This window comes from Aspergillus viridinutans (genome assembly GCF_018404265.1).
Source record: "Aspergillus viridinutans IFM 47045 DNA, scaffold_1, whole genome shotgun sequence".
Lineage (NCBI taxonomy): Eukaryota > Fungi > Ascomycota > Eurotiomycetes > Eurotiales > Aspergillaceae > Aspergillus > Aspergillus viridinutans.
The window spans coordinates 4061813-4074413 of NW_025091217.1; the positions used below are offsets into that span (position 1 = coordinate 4061813).

Below are 12601 nucleotides of genomic sequence, written 5' to 3' on the forward strand. Positions count from 1 at the left end.
TTGTGAGGTTGCCAAAAGCGGACAGCGAAAAGGGCCGGTTCAAAGGCGGTCTCCCAGGCTGCTTCACAGAACCAAACCTCCATCAACTCCTGCGAAAGAATCAGATATTTCATCGTGCACTTCGTCCAAACCAGGTTTTTTGTCACGGAGACATCTCTAAACTGTTGAGATTTGGGTCTGAATCACCATGGGAGTTCGGGATTCTCATGGGGAGGCCACTGGGACGCCCGACCCTGTTGAGAAGGGCTTTGCCACCCTCACCACCATCCGGTAAGTTGACAACTTGCTGTTGGATACTCGAGAAAAATTATTATCAGAGTCTCCTATATGACTTTTATCGGTCGCATGGACTAATCATGGCGATAGGATCGGTGTTAAGGCGATGGTACAGAAGGTCAGTTGTTCCTCCATTGCTTCCAGCATCGGTCGATATTTTATCACGTGACATCATTGAACGGGAATGAATGTGGTTGCTGATATTTGGTTTACTATAGGATGGCGAGTTGAGAAAAGCAGAAATTCTGTCGATTAGACAGCGTAAAGATGGTCCTAGCTTCTAGTGCGTTCTCAGCCCTAAGCACTCCTGGTCATTTCTGGGTTTCTATGCTGATGATATGTGCAGTGTTCACTATGTTGATTTCAACAAACGTCTAGATGGTGAGTATCCTTCTGTCCTTGCGCTTTGGAGAGTGGACGAACTAATGTACACAATCAGAATGGGTTGACGCTTCCCGACTGGACCTATCTCACGAAGTTGAGTGGCCTCAGCCGGAGAAACCAGAGAAGAAGAAGACTGGTGCTGGTAACAAAGCGCCGAGCAAAAATGTGCAGAAGCGCGCGAGAGCCGACAGCCGTGATGTCTCTGCAACACCAGATCTTCTCTCAGGCAAGAATGTGAATGTTGGCAAGGCACAACGCCCGTCCAAGGCAGGTGGCAAAGAGAATCGTGACGGGACTCCTCTCAATATGCCTATCGTCAGTTCAGAGGCCATCTCAACGGACGGAACGCCTAAGGCCGAGTCTGACGATGTCGAAATGATTGACGTCAGTTTCACGGACGGCAAAAGCATCAAAGAAGAGGAGAGGGCGTTAGGACTCATGTCGCGCGAAGAGGAGATCGAACGACTGCGAACGAGCGGTAGTATGACACAGAACCCAACGGAAATCCATCGCGTGCGTAATTTGAATCGACTTCAAATGGGCAAATACGATATCGAGCCCTGGTACTTCTCGCCGTATCCCGCTTCCTTCTCAGACGTCGATATCATCTATATCGACGAGTTCTGTCTGAGCTATTTCGACGACAAACGTGCCTTTGAGCGCCACCGTACCAAGTGCACGCTTGTCCATCCTCCTGGCAATGAGATATACCGCGATGACTACATCTCTTTTTTCGAAGTTGATGGCCGCCGTCAGCGGACATGGTGCCGTAACCTTTGTCTGCTGAGCAAACTCTTCCTTGATCACAAAACCCTATACTACGATGTCGACCCTTTCCTCTTCTACTGTATGTGCACGAGAGACGAGTCAGGCTGCCATCTTGTGGGCTACTTCTCCAAGGAGAAGGATTCCGCGGAGGGCTACAATTTGGCTTGTATCTTGACACTACCTCAGTATCAACGGCGTGGGTTTGGTCGGCTGCTTATCTCCTTCAGCTATGAGCTCAGCAAGCGCGAGGGAAAGCTCGGCTCTCCTGAAAAGCCGCTCAGTGACCTTGGTCTACTGGGTTACCGTCAATACTGGCGAGAAACGCTCGTCGAAATTCTCATGGAATCTGGACGAGAAACAGTCAGTGAGAATGAGCTTGCTCTATTAACTTCGATGACTGAGAAAGACGTCCATGAGACTCTGGTGGTCCTGAATATGCTCCGGTACTATGTATGCGCCCCACCCCATCCCACGTGAAGCTTGAAACAGTTAACTGACTGCCTCATAGAAAGGAAATTGGGTCATCGTTCTTACCGACTACGTAGTTGAACAGCACAAGAAGCGTCTTGAAAAAGAGAAGCTCAAGGGAGCTCGCAAGATAGACCCAGCACGCCTTCAGTGGAAACCTCCCGTGTTCACCGCTTCAAGCCGGACGTGGAACTGGTGAGCATCCTAGTTGTTCCAAGAAATCTTTCGTTTCTTCTGTGTCTTTCAGCAACGGTGTTTGGGTCTACTACTGGTGGGTGACATTGGGCTGGCGTTCGGGTCCCGTGGAGAAAAGATGGTCCCTTCAAGCGATTTGTGTATTATCTCTTCCAACTTGTTAGATGACGGGCGTATGTCTGAATACCACGATCTGTTGATATTTGCAAAGCATCTAGAGTATAACAATCTTTGATTCTGTCCGCTGCCATCCTCGTTCGGTTAGTCAACAGACGTAGATATAATTATCTATGGCTTCTGGGTGAACCTACACGACGCAAAGAGCTACGGCGAACACTCAGTGAGTCCAGAGAGGCAGCCATTAGTATCCCTTATGGGCCATGGAAATGCAGCTGATCGAATCAGGGAATCAGATGCGTAAGTTGAGCACAAAGCTACATAGCCGAAATTAAAATACAGCACTGGGTGTGGGTCTGATTCATCTTGCATTGATTCAGGCAGTGAAAATAATACGTGGAGCTGTCTTATGCCTTTTCTGAATTACCAGGAAGACTTCGAAGAATAAGTGATAGAACAGCTGCATGGAGAATGATACATATTAAGTAGCACGAAGATCGACTGATCGACTGAGAACCGAGGTTGAAGTGATGTCGGGTGTATGAGGAAGAGAATGTTATGTGTGATTGTTGTGGCTCTCAAAAGAGACTGTTACTTCGAATCGAGTACTGATGAGGGAGAAGGTGAGGATAATGTACGATGCAAAGGACAATGAGAAGAGTACTAGAAGTTCAAGGCAAACGCGGACCCGTTCGATATCCCACATGCGTTGCTCACCAGATACCGAAAGAAACCGCTGAATGAATATCCGAAACCCGAGAATTGCCACGGCAGAGCTAACAGACGTAATTCGAAGACTAGAGGCGCATTCCTCTACATGGATAAGCTGGACCAGCTTAGTGAGATCCGCTAATTGTGCGCGGTGCCCACGCTGTATTCCGCGGTTGATGCCGGGGCGAAGAGCCGCTGCCGCCGTTCTGCTGAGCAGTGGTTGTCTTCTTGGTATTAGAGTTTCCAGGTCCTTCCCGAGCTTTTGTATTCTTTCGTGGTTTGAAGGTCGAGGGCCCGCGCTGTCGAGGATTATGACTTCCTGCCTTCTTTGGAAGAGTCACGGTTTTCGCGGCGATAGCGCCGGGGAAGCGGATGGACACACGAAAACCGCCAGATGAATCCCTGTCACTGAGGCCCAGAAGATAAGGCTCGATGCTGTGAATTTGCATCGGCTTGAGACTCTTGAGCCGTAACCGGGATTGCGATGGTGCTGGAGCGGCATGCCAAGCTGCTGGAGGTGCAGCATTGGGAACTCGAACAACAGGTAAAGAACCTGCTTCGCGATCCTCAAAGATCTCCTCGGCCTCCTCGACTTGCTTGGCGCTGCCTATTCCGTCGCCAACTTGAGTCATATTCTCAGCAAGATAGGGGAGAGATACAGACACTGCCGCAATATGCAGCTGGACATCGAGAGGTTCTTTCGATGCTGACGTGACTGCCAAAGCATTCTTCTTCTCATGTACAGTCTTCTTGCCGAAAAGACAGTTGATCTTCTCCTGCCAGGAGGTTGCGGTTGAGACGGGTTGAGCTTGAGCTGGGACCCGAGGAGCAGCGGCAACCATAGAAGCAAATGTAGGAGGTGGCGGTGGTGCAACGATTTTTGGGGGAAGTTTGACAATCGGCTTAGGGGCGGGAAGGTGGACCAAAGGTCGGGTAGAATCACTCATATATACTGGATGACTCGACAGTTCCTCTGGGGGTGGTGGAGACGGGCTTCGGAAATGGTCATCTTCCTCAAAGGCTGGCCGTTTATATTGCTCCGTGGCTTGAGGGAAGAATCGAGAACTGCGAACTGGCACACTACTCAGTGGACGAGCATGAGCATCAGCGAAGGGTAGAGTCGCGACAGGATGATCGAAACCAGGCAGAGGGTTGGAGATCGAACTTGAAGTGTCGGTTGGTCTATGAATATTCACAACCTGTCTCTGTCCACTCTGGTTGCCAGTGTGAACCTGTCGCCATGTTTCATTGAATGCGACATGCAAAGGCTGGCTATCACGCATTGTGTTCATCTCGTTTAGGAGCTTCTCATTCTCTTCCGCTTCACGTTTAGCAGCAACCGCGTGGAAATTATTCCAAGCGGTAGTACCGGTGACACGCGATTCCTGTTGCCAATGAGACTGGTGTACACTTGGAGGGCCGATTGGCCCTGGTCGGACAACCGGGGTCATAGAGTCGTACTGCGCATGTCGAACATCGGTAGAAGGCAACGGAGAGATTGACGTAGGCTCCTGTTGGGGTCGAGAGGGGGCAGAAAACGGTTGTGCGCCAGAAGAGATTGGAGGTTGGTCGAGGCCGAGAGGACCACGAAGAGAGATGTCTCTCGATGGGAAGCCCCCGAGGGCTTGATCAAATATGCCATTACCCAGGGTCTTATCGTTGCTGAGAGGCTTCCAGGGATTGGCAATAGAAGAAGACGCGGCTCCGAGTTTAGTATTCGAAGACCAAGGGGAATATGAGCTCGAAGCACTAAGATTACTCTTCCATTGGGAACTCGCCTCTTCAATTGTCGAGTCGGGCAATTTCTCGGGAAGACGGGACTGCCGGAAATCGCTAGGCTCCTGAGGTCCAGTGGTAGCCTCGAGTCTATGATCGCGAGCTGGCGAAGTAGGACGTCGAGCATTGACCGTGGGAGCCGACCGCTCAGTAGCTCTCTCTTTTTCATTCGCGGCGACGAGCTTTTTAACGGCGTCGGGATGATGGACTTTCATCATCCCGTATTGCTTCGGTTCACCAGTTGGTTCCGGTACCGGGGGTTTAGGAGGGGATTGTGCTGCTTGCGTGACGGTCAGGGACGCCTTGGCTTCAGCTTTATCACCGTCCAGAGACTCCTTGTGTTTGGATCTTGGTTTCTCGGGCGGTGGACCCAGTGCCTCCAGCTTCTGTCGAATTCTTTCACGTTTTGCAGCTTCCTCTTTCTCTTCTTGCTCTAACCTGCGCTGCCGAGCTTCAAGTCGCTTTTCCTTCATAATACGTTCCTGCATCGCGACGGGATCTTCCTGCGGCGCTTGCGCTGTAGCATCCTGAGCTTCTGGAGCCGAAGGCACTGATGACTGAGACGCAGCTCGAGGTGCGTTTGCAACAGTGTCAGGCGCGCCCGCAGCTGCACGTGGAGGCCATGTTGGACCTGGAGGATGGCGGGCAGAGGAAGCCTCATGCATAGATGCGTCCTTCAGATGCACCGACTCTTTGTTCGGAAGTGACGGGTCTATGATTCCATTGACCTGCGAGCCTCTTCTTGCTTCAAACGTTCTCTGCGGCCCATCAGGGCGACCGATCGACATCCGACGTCCAAAGCTTCCACTTCCTCCGCTGACGTTGGATGAAGTTCGCCGACGCGTCCAATGCCCGGCATCTTGGCCACTTGTCCGATGAGTTTGAAATGCTGGAGAAGGCTCCGCAGGTCCTGCCTGCTCACCTGGCGTCGGCCGCTGTAAAAGCGAAGAAGGGCGGAAGCCTTGCTGCTCAGCTCGCCACGGTGCTTTCCTAACCTCTGGTACAGGCTCATAGCGACCCGATCTAGAGTTGTACAATTCACGAGTTGTTCCAGCGTGCGTATCCTTCCACGACCGATTGAAGTCATCCGCCGCAATCTCCTTTGGGTGGACAATTCCGGTATGTGGTTCGCTAACTTGGTGTTCTTTGACAGGAACACGTCCGGGAGGTTGAACTTGAACAGGCGGCATAACCGGGGATGCCTTTTCAACTGGCGGCAGTGGGGCCCAAGGTGATTTAGATGGAGGAGCTGGACTTGTGGACGCCAACGATGCCTTGTCATTTGGTCCTTTCGACAAGATGGTTGCGCTCTTCGCCTGCCTTTCCGCGTTTGCGCCAAGCCTGAGAACGGTAGGATTTGGTCCGATAGTGGTTGTAGACTTCGTGACGATTTTGGTTACCTCTCTAACGGCAGGGACTTGCTCCGGTGCAGGAGAATCGACCTTCGCTTCGTTCGCCGTCTTAGTATCTTGGCCGGAAGTGTGTACTGCCTCCGTATGAGTAGTAAGGCTCGTCTTGGTGCCGTCAGTCCATTCGATCGTCTCAGGAGCCCAGTCATCTTCGTCGTCATCGATATCGGCCCATTTCGCCTCGGTCCCACCACCATCTTCTTGGATGCGAGAAGTCATATGAATTCCGTATTGCTGCTTCAGCTCTTCATCTGTCAAATGCTTTGGTGGCGTAGGTTGCACGGCTTTAAAACTCGGGTGTTAGAGGGGTCTGTTCATGAGAGAAAAGGACAAGCAGTGCCTTACGTCTATTCTTGTTCCAGACCTGATTTGGATCAGGTCCACCCCCACCTGCCTTTCCCGCACCTGTTCCCGACTTTGAAAGCGAGTCACGAAGGCTGCTGGTCGTCTTGGCCACCAAGCGCGGGCGAGAGCTCTGTAATGGCCCGCCCAACGGCGTAGTCAAAGACGAGGGGGCTACGTCAAGTTAGTAGACAAATTACTCGAACGAAGTTGAGGTTGTCTGTACCTTTATCAGATGGCTTAGCTGTCGCAAGCGCTCCCGGAGCTTTTGGCACGGAAAATTTGGCGAAAGAAACTGGTTTGAACGTTGTCGGCTTCTTCGAGCCTGCACGCTTACCGTCTGTTCGACTGGCATCCGACTCCGAGCCGCCCTGGGAAGCCGTATCCTCTCCTGCATCCGACACCGAGGCTACTCCGTTCATTTCGAGTGCTCGCGAAGCGACTGGCCCGGGCCCCTGCTTTGAGATATCCTTTTCCTATAACGCATTCAGTAGCGCATTCACTTTCATATTCGTTCGTGTAGAGACTCACTGTCGATGGTCGTTCAGAATCGTTTTCTGTCTCATTCTTCGCGAGTGATGAGTCGGAAGCACTGGGCTTTCGTTGGCTTTGTGGATCGTTCGTTTCCGTCGTCGTCTGTGTTGTTGCGGTGGTATGTTGAGTCTCCCCCACGTCCCCTCCAGCAGATATCTTGTCTTTGGTGCTCGCAGGAACGTCGGAAGGCGAAGGCTCGCCGCCCGACAGGGTCTGATTTACCACATCGTGGCTGCTCTGCTCTGCCATAACAATTCCCGAGTCTGTGAGATCCGCAGGTTGCGACATCTGTTAGACACTGGTCTTGTAACTGTGAATGCCGGGATAGTCGTCGCAGAATCCATATAACTCATAAACAAGGCACGGAGGAAACGTTAGGAGAAATACCTATTACCAGGTATCAAGAATCGCCACGTTTAGACTGCTAGCTGAATTGTTTGAGCTTGGGGAAAAAGCTCCAAACGACGAGACTAAGTGCGCGGTGGAAGGTGCACAAATCCAGAGGCTGGAAATAAAGCTCGTAAGGAACGGGCAGGCGAAATGGATGCGATATAATACTAAACGCCACTGCCCAAGAAATCCCAAATGGGAGGTCGCAATAAGAGTTGTCTTTCTCAGGTTTGATGACCAGGTGAGGGCTGCAGTCATGGGTGACGGCTCATGTTGGAGGTGAGGTGGCTGTTTCGGGTTAGCGTGGGACGAAAATGAAGTAGAGTCAAAATCTTGTGGCTGGAGCCGGAAGGATGATATGTGTCACTGGCAAGCGGATTATTCACTGTCGCTAAGATATTTAAAATTGAAAATGATCTTGAATATTTGGTCTTTCAGTCCTTAAAATTCCGCATAAAATCATAGGAGAAACAAAGGGTGGTGTTGGGATGGCGACACTCTGCAAATCCTACATCTACAGCCCATCTACTACGCAACTGACCACTACACAGTGACTCATATCCAACGAGAATTGGAAGAGAAAAAGCCGGCATCAAGGCCAGAGCAACTGGGCTGGAGGTATGCCTCTTCTACATTGCTTCCATCTAGGTTTGCTGGTATATACACAGATCCTCCGCAAGCCACACAGAAGCGAAGCATTTAGTGAGGGTGGTTCTTGTGGTGGCCTGTAACTGTTAGCAACACGAAATATCTCCATGGTCGAAGAGAAAACGTACGAAGATGGAAGTAGTACTCCATGCTGTAGCCGATGAGAAGGATACCACCAATGGCGTGAGCAAGAGCTGCAGCGATTAAGATCAGCAATTGCCATGTACAAACTCAAGTCGTCTGGAACTACTCACGGGCAGCAGAAGGGTTCTTGCCAAAGTAACGAGCCTGGTAGCGCCTAATGAGGCCAGTGGGCTTAACCTCGGGAGCGGAACCGCGAGGGAGTCTGGCGTAGAAGTTCACAACGCGCTCCATGCGAGCGGCATCCTTAGCGGCACCGATGGCCTTTGTAAAATGTCAGTCATTGCATGATAAGGAGAGCCGGTGCTTGTTTGCGATCGATGCTTAAGGTCGTGGTGAAAAGCCTTTACTGGAGAAGGAGGGTACTGAAGAACGTAAAGAGTATCGGGGGGACGCCATAAGGCGACTCACATTGGGGGAAGCAATCTAGGAACTAATTAGCATGTCTTCACTGGGATCGAACAAATGCAATCTCCGAGTATTTGCTATTCTTCCTTACCTTGGGGGGAATCAAGGTCGAGAGACCTCGGCGGGCGATGTAGCTCATCTTGTCTGAATATGAATCTGCGTCGATATCCGGTACCGCTTCTGAATGACAATGAAAATATGAACACCACCCAGCACTTTTACGTACCTAAGTACAGGCGAGTGAACCGTACAATCGATGAAGATGAAGTAGTGAGAATGTGAGATCGCGGGTTGTCGGATGAGCGGTTCCTAACGTAGGGAGCCTCAAGACGCGCTAAACCAGATTTGGTTCTGCCGCAACCACCAGACCTCGCCGCATACCTCAAGATATTGCTCTCCTGCTGTCGCCCGCTCAGCTGAATTCAAGTCAGACAAATCCGTGACCATGTCCCTCTTCAGAGCAGGTAGCTCTGCCTGCCTTCGGGCGAGCAGAATTGCTGTGCCCATCAATGCGCGTTTTGTCTCCACGCAAAACCGTTCTGGTGACCCCGGCGTCAAGACCAGCCCAGCAGACGCACCTTCCACACCCGTTTCAGAAAGCTCCTTGGTTCGCAAGGAGACGCCATCTCAAGCAATGGCTCGTCATCAGCCCGATTATGAGGCCACAATTGACCATGCTACCTCGTAAGGGAAGCCTGGCTAATACCCGAGAACTCCACTGATGGCAATCCAGACAATACTCCCCTGTGCCCAAGCGTGTCATGGACGGTAGCGAGCCTGGCGACACTGTGGCTGCTGCTGTTCTCTCCGGGGCTCCTACAGACCTTCAAGCTCGAACTGTTAGGTACAGATTTAGATTTACCTCCGTCACCCGCAGCTTTCTGACCATACTACTAGGATTTACAAGCCTTCGAAGCCTGCAACGCAGTCCGGTACCTGGCACAGCCATCACTGGAGAATGGACTGGGACATTCTGCAGAAAGGTCACCGTTGGGAGAACCCTTTGATGGGTTGGCAGTCTTCCGGTGATTTCATGCAGGGTACTCACCTGAACTTCAAGTCCAAGGAAGATGCGATCTTGTTCGCGCAGAAGCAGGGATACGAGTACTTCGTCCAGGAACCCAACGAGCGCCGTTTCGTCCCTAAGGCTTATGCAAACAACTTCGTCCACGAACCAAAGAAGCTCAAGCACATCAGAACCAAGTGATTGTGTTATTCGGGTGTACTGTATATAACTGCAAGCTTCTGGGCTTTGAAGGGTTGATTCCATAGGTTGAATGGATTTTAGTGCGTTTTCATTTGTCTTTCACGAACACTGCGTGCCGCTAGAAGACACTACATTTACGGATATGATGCTCTGCCGACAACTTGGTGAACCGAGCTCCTCGCTTTCTTTTCAATTCTGAACTTCAACTTGCTGCAATTCCGAGTCTGAGAGTCTTCTACTGAGGACACGTGTGAGGAATTGGCGATCTTAATCCCTTCAGCAACAGTCCTTTGACTGAGGAGGTATTGAGCGACCTCCAAGCGGCTTTACTTAAGTCTGGCCTGTATGATGGTCCGGATGAGCTATCCTGTGCCTGCCAAGTCCGCGTGGAGAACCACGTGTATTGTATGATCATAGTATCCTTGATATCATAACAACTATGACGGTCCAGATGGCTATGTATTCTAATGGAAAATCTAGAAAAAAGTGTGGCTAATTACTCAAAAGTAGTCCAACACGAACCGCCATAAGCCAATATCGGGAGGATGTATACCTATGAGACATATGGTCCAAGGCTCCAAGCTGAGTTGAACAAACGTGCGCTCAACCGGTCCTATCCTAAAATCGAATGCATCATATCACCTTGAGTTCTGAACAAATAATCAACAGCGAAGTGTTTGAGCTGCAATCACACGACTGTAACATGCATCGGATTTGAAGATCGACGGCGCTGTGAAGAAATAGCGAGTTAGGCCTAGTCGCTGCGGCCATCCCCGCCACCCCACCTAAAATTTATTATCTCGTTGAGATAAGATCTGAAAATTTAGATGCTCATGCTCTCTGAGTAAATGTTTATGCTCTAGCTTCCTCAAATCCGATCAGGTTCGATTTCAACCAGTCATCTTCTCAAACCACCATGGCGCCTTCTGCAACCGATGCTCTAAAGGGCGTGGATCCCACCATCCTCACTCTTCGCAAAGTCCTCACCTCCGAATCGGAGCCGCTCGCTCGCCGATTCCGTGCCTTGTTCTCCTTGAAGCACCTTGCGTGCCTGCAGCCGCCTACCGAGAAGACACTGCCCGCAATTCAGGCTATTGCTACTGCCTTTACTTCACCATCCGCCTTGCTGAAACATGAACTTGCATACTGCTTGGGCCAGACCCGCAATCCAGAGTCTGTGCCGTTCCTACAACAAGTCGCGAAGGACACGGAACAAGATACGATGTGCCGTCATGAAGCCGCAGAGGCTCTGGGCGCCTTGGGTTACGAAGACAGCTTGGAGATCTTGAAGGCTCTTAGAGACAACCAGAATGAGTCCGATGTTATCAGAGAGACCTGCGATATTGCAGTGGACAGGATTCTGTGGGAAAATTCAGAGGCAAGGAAAGCTGAGAAATTAAAAACTAGGTATGAGGCGCCCGTATCAATTCAACATGTTTCCCTTTCTCTTTGCAAATGCTTATTGTATCATGTGCACCAATTCGCAGTGACTTTACCTCGATCGACCCAGCTCCACCACTGCCAATGGCGGCCAGTGAACCTTCCATTCCCGAAATAGAGAAGACTCTACTCGACACAAGTCTACCATTATTTCAGAGATACCGTGCGATGTTTGCCTTGCGCGACCTCGCTTCTCCTCCCGATCTTCCCACAGCGACTCGTGCTGTTGAGGCGCTGGCCAAGGGCCTCAAAGATCCGTCTGCACTTTTCCGCCATGAGATTGCGTTTGTCTTTGGTCAACTTTGCCACCCTGCGTCAATTCCAAGCCTTACTGAAGCGCTTAGCAACCAAAGCGAGGCCGGTATGGTGCGACACGAAGCGGCCGAGGCTTTGGGAAGCTTGGGCGACTGTGAGGGTGTCGAGGAGACGCTAAGAAAATTCTTGAACGACCCGGAGCAGGTGGTAAGAGACAGTGTCATTGTGGCTCTCGATATGGCGGAGTATGAAAAGAATGGTGAAGTCGAATATGCTTTGGTGCCTGATGCTGGCGTTGCTGCTGCTTGAATGACCCGTTGTCGAATGTACAGCTTTACAATATCGGTATTGCGTTTGATTCGTTGCTCCCATAGACGTACAATCATAATCTTGAATAGATACTCCTTCGGTCTCCTAGTTGTTTGTGGTTTCTCTGCAGTCAGATAAGTATCAGTATTGAGCCCGCAGATGCAATTCGAAGAATCAACGGTGGAGGTTGCGTACTTGTAACCGCAAACACAGGTGTAGAACACTGTACTTCCTTCATCTGCACTGCGCAGCTGCACAGTTGTGAAGTACATCTCCTTCCTCCCACATCTGGCACATGTATGTTGTGTCAGTGCTTCAGTTCGCTTATCTTCAGCTGTTAGGGTCTGAACTGCAGATCTCTTGGCTCTTAACGTCGACGGGAAGGCATTCGGTTTTGACTCGGAGATAATCGTGTTGGGGACAGTATCTGAGGGCAAAGTTAGCGCAAGCGCTCGCCTCAAACCCTCGCAATGAGGTCAACAAACCTTTATTCCGAGCGCCGCAAACATCGCAGACAAGGATCTTGGTCGGATCACCAGTCGACTCCGGTAGGAGATTTCCACAGTCTGTGCAGAAAATTAAAGATCCAATGGCAGACATTGTGCAAGTCAAATTTTCAGTATCGACAGATGTTGGAGATTGATCTTCAACCTGTATTGAGTAGGAATTAAGCAGGAGACAGAACAGATGACATCGAATACATAACCAAATCAGGATAGAAAACTCCGAACTTTTTTTTTTCCCACTGAGATGCTGCCGCCCGGAAGACCTGCAGCACGGACCACCTGCTTATGTAGCCCCCCGTAACTAAGGACTACTGCCG

At 50.7% G+C, this 12601-nt stretch overlaps 6 protein-coding genes across 6 annotated transcripts; 3 read left to right on the top strand and 3 right to left on the bottom strand.

Moving 5' to 3' along the window:
* Positions 1 to 187: 187 nt before the first annotated feature.
* Positions 188 to 2095, top strand: Aspvir_001144 (NuA4 histone acetyltransferase complex catalytic subunit ESA1; the record flags this gene model as incomplete). Its single annotated transcript, XM_043266272.1, has 6 exons — positions 188 to 270; positions 367 to 394; positions 495 to 559; positions 623 to 657; positions 716 to 1878; positions 1937 to 2095. 6 exons carry the CDS (start codon positions 188 to 190, stop codon positions 2093 to 2095), a joined length of 1533 nt encoding a protein of 510 aa, XP_043122207.1.
* A 949-nt stretch (positions 2096 to 3044) lies between these two features.
* Positions 3045 to 7268, bottom strand: Aspvir_001145 (uncharacterized protein; the record flags this gene model as incomplete). Its single annotated transcript, XM_043266273.1, has 4 exons — positions 3045 to 6388; positions 6450 to 6620; positions 6673 to 6922; positions 6978 to 7268. The coding sequence occupies 4 exons, from the start codon at positions 7266 to 7268 to the stop codon at positions 3045 to 3047; spliced, it is 4056 nt and encodes a 1351-aa protein (XP_043122208.1).
* Positions 7269 to 8069: 801 nt separating this feature from the next.
* On the bottom strand, positions 8070 to 8706 carry Aspvir_001146 (F1F0 ATP synthase subunit f; the record flags this gene model as incomplete). The annotated part of the gene is made up of 4 exons (XM_043266274.1): positions 8070 to 8095; positions 8147 to 8212; positions 8273 to 8423; positions 8659 to 8706. 4 exons carry the CDS (start codon positions 8704 to 8706, stop codon positions 8070 to 8072), a joined length of 291 nt encoding a protein of 96 aa, XP_043122209.1.
* Positions 8707 to 9012: 306 nt separating this feature from the next.
* Positions 9013 to 9774, top strand: Aspvir_001147 (ETC complex I subunit; the record flags this gene model as incomplete). The annotated part of the gene is made up of 3 exons (XM_043266275.1): positions 9013 to 9251; positions 9301 to 9411; positions 9465 to 9774. The coding sequence occupies 3 exons, from the start codon at positions 9013 to 9015 to the stop codon at positions 9772 to 9774; spliced, it is 660 nt and encodes a 219-aa protein (XP_043122210.1).
* A 916-nt stretch (positions 9775 to 10690) lies between these two features.
* Positions 10691 to 11778, top strand: Aspvir_001148 (deoxyhypusine monooxygenase; the record flags this gene model as incomplete). Its single annotated transcript, XM_043266276.1, has 2 exons — positions 10691 to 11181; positions 11262 to 11778. 2 exons carry the CDS (start codon positions 10691 to 10693, stop codon positions 11776 to 11778), a joined length of 1008 nt encoding a protein of 335 aa, XP_043122211.1.
* A 105-nt stretch (positions 11779 to 11883) lies between these two features.
* On the bottom strand, positions 11884 to 12378 carry Aspvir_001149 (DNA-directed RNA polymerase I core subunit RPA12; the record flags this gene model as incomplete). Its single annotated transcript, XM_043266277.1, has 3 exons — positions 11884 to 11902; positions 11974 to 12205; positions 12264 to 12378. 3 exons carry the CDS (start codon positions 12376 to 12378, stop codon positions 11884 to 11886), a joined length of 366 nt encoding a protein of 121 aa, XP_043122212.1.
* Between the last annotated feature and the right edge of the window lie 223 nt (positions 12379 to 12601).